The following is a 2,532-nucleotide window of genomic DNA, read 5'->3' on the forward strand; positions in this document are numbered from 1 at the left end:
TCCACACTGGAAAAATGGTTGGGCACTTAAAAGACCATACACACACCTCCAGCGAGCTGTGACCTAGCTGTTCTGCTTCTAAGCACTCGCCCAAGGGAAACAAAACCACATGGTTGTAAGTCAGATCCAGACTATTCAAAGCAGAGACTTTCGTCACACCCTCAGGTTGAAAGCGGCTCGGATCCACGTCAGGTGCTGTGTCAATGATGAGGTGTGGTCTGTCTGCGCCCAGAAAAGAATTCATTAGGCTGGGGTGTGACCCAGTGGCAGAGGACTTGTCTAGCATGCAGGAGGCCTTCAGTTTGGTTCCTATCATGAGAGGGGGCAGGAATGAGAACACATGCATATAATGTCAAAAATAGTCATAGATAAGCATGCAACTCTCCAAAGAATTAGGTTCAGGGAAAGAAGACAGAGTCCCCTGAATGCCTCCCCAAAGACATTCACTTTCTGATTGATTCTGTGTCTAAAACCCTGAAGATGGTAAGCAATCCCTGCCAGCGAGCACTGGGGTAGGGATGCAGAAGGGAAGAAGAGACTAGAGAAGTGCTCAGGGAAGTGTATGGGGGACAGGAGTGTTTTGCTGCTGTGGTGGTGGCCTCATAACGTAATATATGCCAATGTATATTTAATTCTACATTTTTATTTAATTTGTTGTCTTTTTCTTTTATTTAGAAGGAAAGCACATGTAGCCCTGGGCCAAGAAGTTTGAAAATGTCCATTAAAAAGAGGACTTACCTGGGGTTGGAGAGGTGGCTCAGTGGTTGGGAGTGTACGCTGTTCATGCAGAGATACGAGCTGCATTCCGGCCCTCTGTCTGGTGGCTCACAACCACCTGTAACTCCAGCTCCTGCAGATCTAATGTCCCCTCTGGCCTTCTTCAGAACTGCACACACATGCACATGACACACATCCACACACATACCTAAAAATGAAGGATAAACCTTTTAAAAAACAAAAGATGAGGGTTTATCATGTGCGGGGCAAAATGGATTCATATAGCAAGGTGGAAAATGGAAGCAGGAAACCTGCTCAGAAGCCTGAGGGCCAACTGACCTGGAGTGCATGTCACAGTGACCCAGAAAACAGAAATGAGAGAGGCCTCGCCTCAAACACAGCAGAAGGAGCTCGAGGCCATGAGTAGGTACACCAGCCCTGTCAACCCAGCTGTCTTCCCACACCTGACTGTGGTACTTCTGGCCATCGGCATGTTCTTCACTGCCTGGTTCTTCGTTTACGAGGTCACCTCCACCAAGTACACTCGTGACATTTACAAAGAGCTCCTCATCTCCTTGGTGGCGTCACTCTTCATGGGCTTTGGCGTCCTCTTCCTCCTGCTCTGGGTTGGCATCTATGTATGAGTCCCCAAGGGTACCCACCAGGCAGCTTCACCAAGTCCCTGCTTTTGTAAATTAATTTTTTACCATTGCTACAAGTGTCCCAACTGCTGTTTACAATAAAGGCAGATGTGTGACAAAAAAAAAACAAGAGATGACCCACTTGCACCTAGACTTCCAATTTGGAATTCCAGGGCTCATGAATTCTTTGCTCATTCCCCTCCATTCCCCAGCCTGAGCTGGTGTGTCCTCCCTGAAGGCAGGGCCAAATGTAGGTCCCTCCTGTTTCTCAGCATCTACCTGCTCCAGCATAGCCCCATGTGCATACTTTAAGCACATGCAGTTTATTGTTTACGAAAATAGCTACATAAATCTTTTCTAGGGTTGGAAATATTCCCCTCTCCGGGTTTGACTCAAACAAGTAGAAGAAGTCAACAATAATATATAAGGACATAGAAAAGTGTTTCTCAACCTGTGGGTCTCAAACCTTTGGGTGGGGGTCAAATGACCCTTTAACAGGGATCACCTAAGACCATCAGAAAACACAGAGATTTACATTACAATTCATAACCGTAGCAAAATTACAGTTATGAAGTAGCAATGGAAATAATTTTATGGTTGGGGGGTCTCCACAACATGTGCTAAAGGGTTGCAGCTTCGGAAGGTTGAGAACCACTACCATAGAAAATCTAAACAATGAATTTCTAATCAATCAGTTAATTGACCAACTACACATGACAGTGGCAGAACTCCGTGGCAGACTCCATCACTCCAGGAACACACCAAACATCCTCAAACTCACCGACGAGCTGGAGCAGACCAGGAGCAACAGAGTGCATTTTCCAACTACAGAAGCAGAGATTAGAGATGACTAACAAAAAGACAATGAGACAGGGCTAGGATGAGGGTTAGTGGGAGAGGACTGGCCTGGCACAGGGCCCGGGGATAACAAAAAAGATTTCCAGAGAGCAGGTCATTAAGTAATGCCCTGAAGAGGAAGAATTTAGCTTTTAGGGTGATGCAAAGATGGATTTATGTGCCTCCACCCCAAACAACTAGAAATCGAGGCACAACATCTATCGTGTGGCTTTCTCTTTGCATTCCATCGCTTTCTACCCTTTATTTCTTTCCTTCCTTTCATTCATTTTTTCTTTTCTTTTCATTTTATTTATTTATTTATTTATTTGAGACAGGG

The 2,532-nt window shown here is 45.4% G+C and overlaps 1 protein-coding gene across 1 annotated transcript; it reads left to right on the top strand.

Annotated features, from left to right (window-relative positions):
* The first annotated feature begins 1,130 nt into the window (after positions 1–1,130).
* On the top strand, positions 1,131–1,475 carry LOC121446747 (transmembrane protein 258-like). The gene has a single exon (XM_041649515.1). It carries the CDS (start codon positions 1,137–1,139, stop codon positions 1,359–1,361), a length of 225 nt encoding a protein of 74 aa, XP_041505449.1. The 5' UTR covers positions 1,131–1,136; the 3' UTR covers positions 1,362–1,475.
* The last annotated feature ends 1,057 nt before the right edge of the window (positions 1,476–2,532 follow it).

The sequence above is a fragment of the Microtus oregoni genome, unplaced genomic scaffold (genome assembly GCF_018167655.1).
Source record: "Microtus oregoni isolate MIOR12 unplaced genomic scaffold, Mior012 000004F_ref0000308, whole genome shotgun sequence".
NCBI classification, from domain to species: Eukaryota; Metazoa; Chordata; class Mammalia; order Rodentia; family Cricetidae; genus Microtus; species Microtus oregoni.

What these genes read in the sequence shown, in the direction of transcription:
- LOC121446747 (XM_041649515.1), top strand. Translation starts at nt 1,137, where the DNA reads ATGAGTAGGTACACCAGCCCTGTCAACCCAGCTGTCTTCCCACACCTG.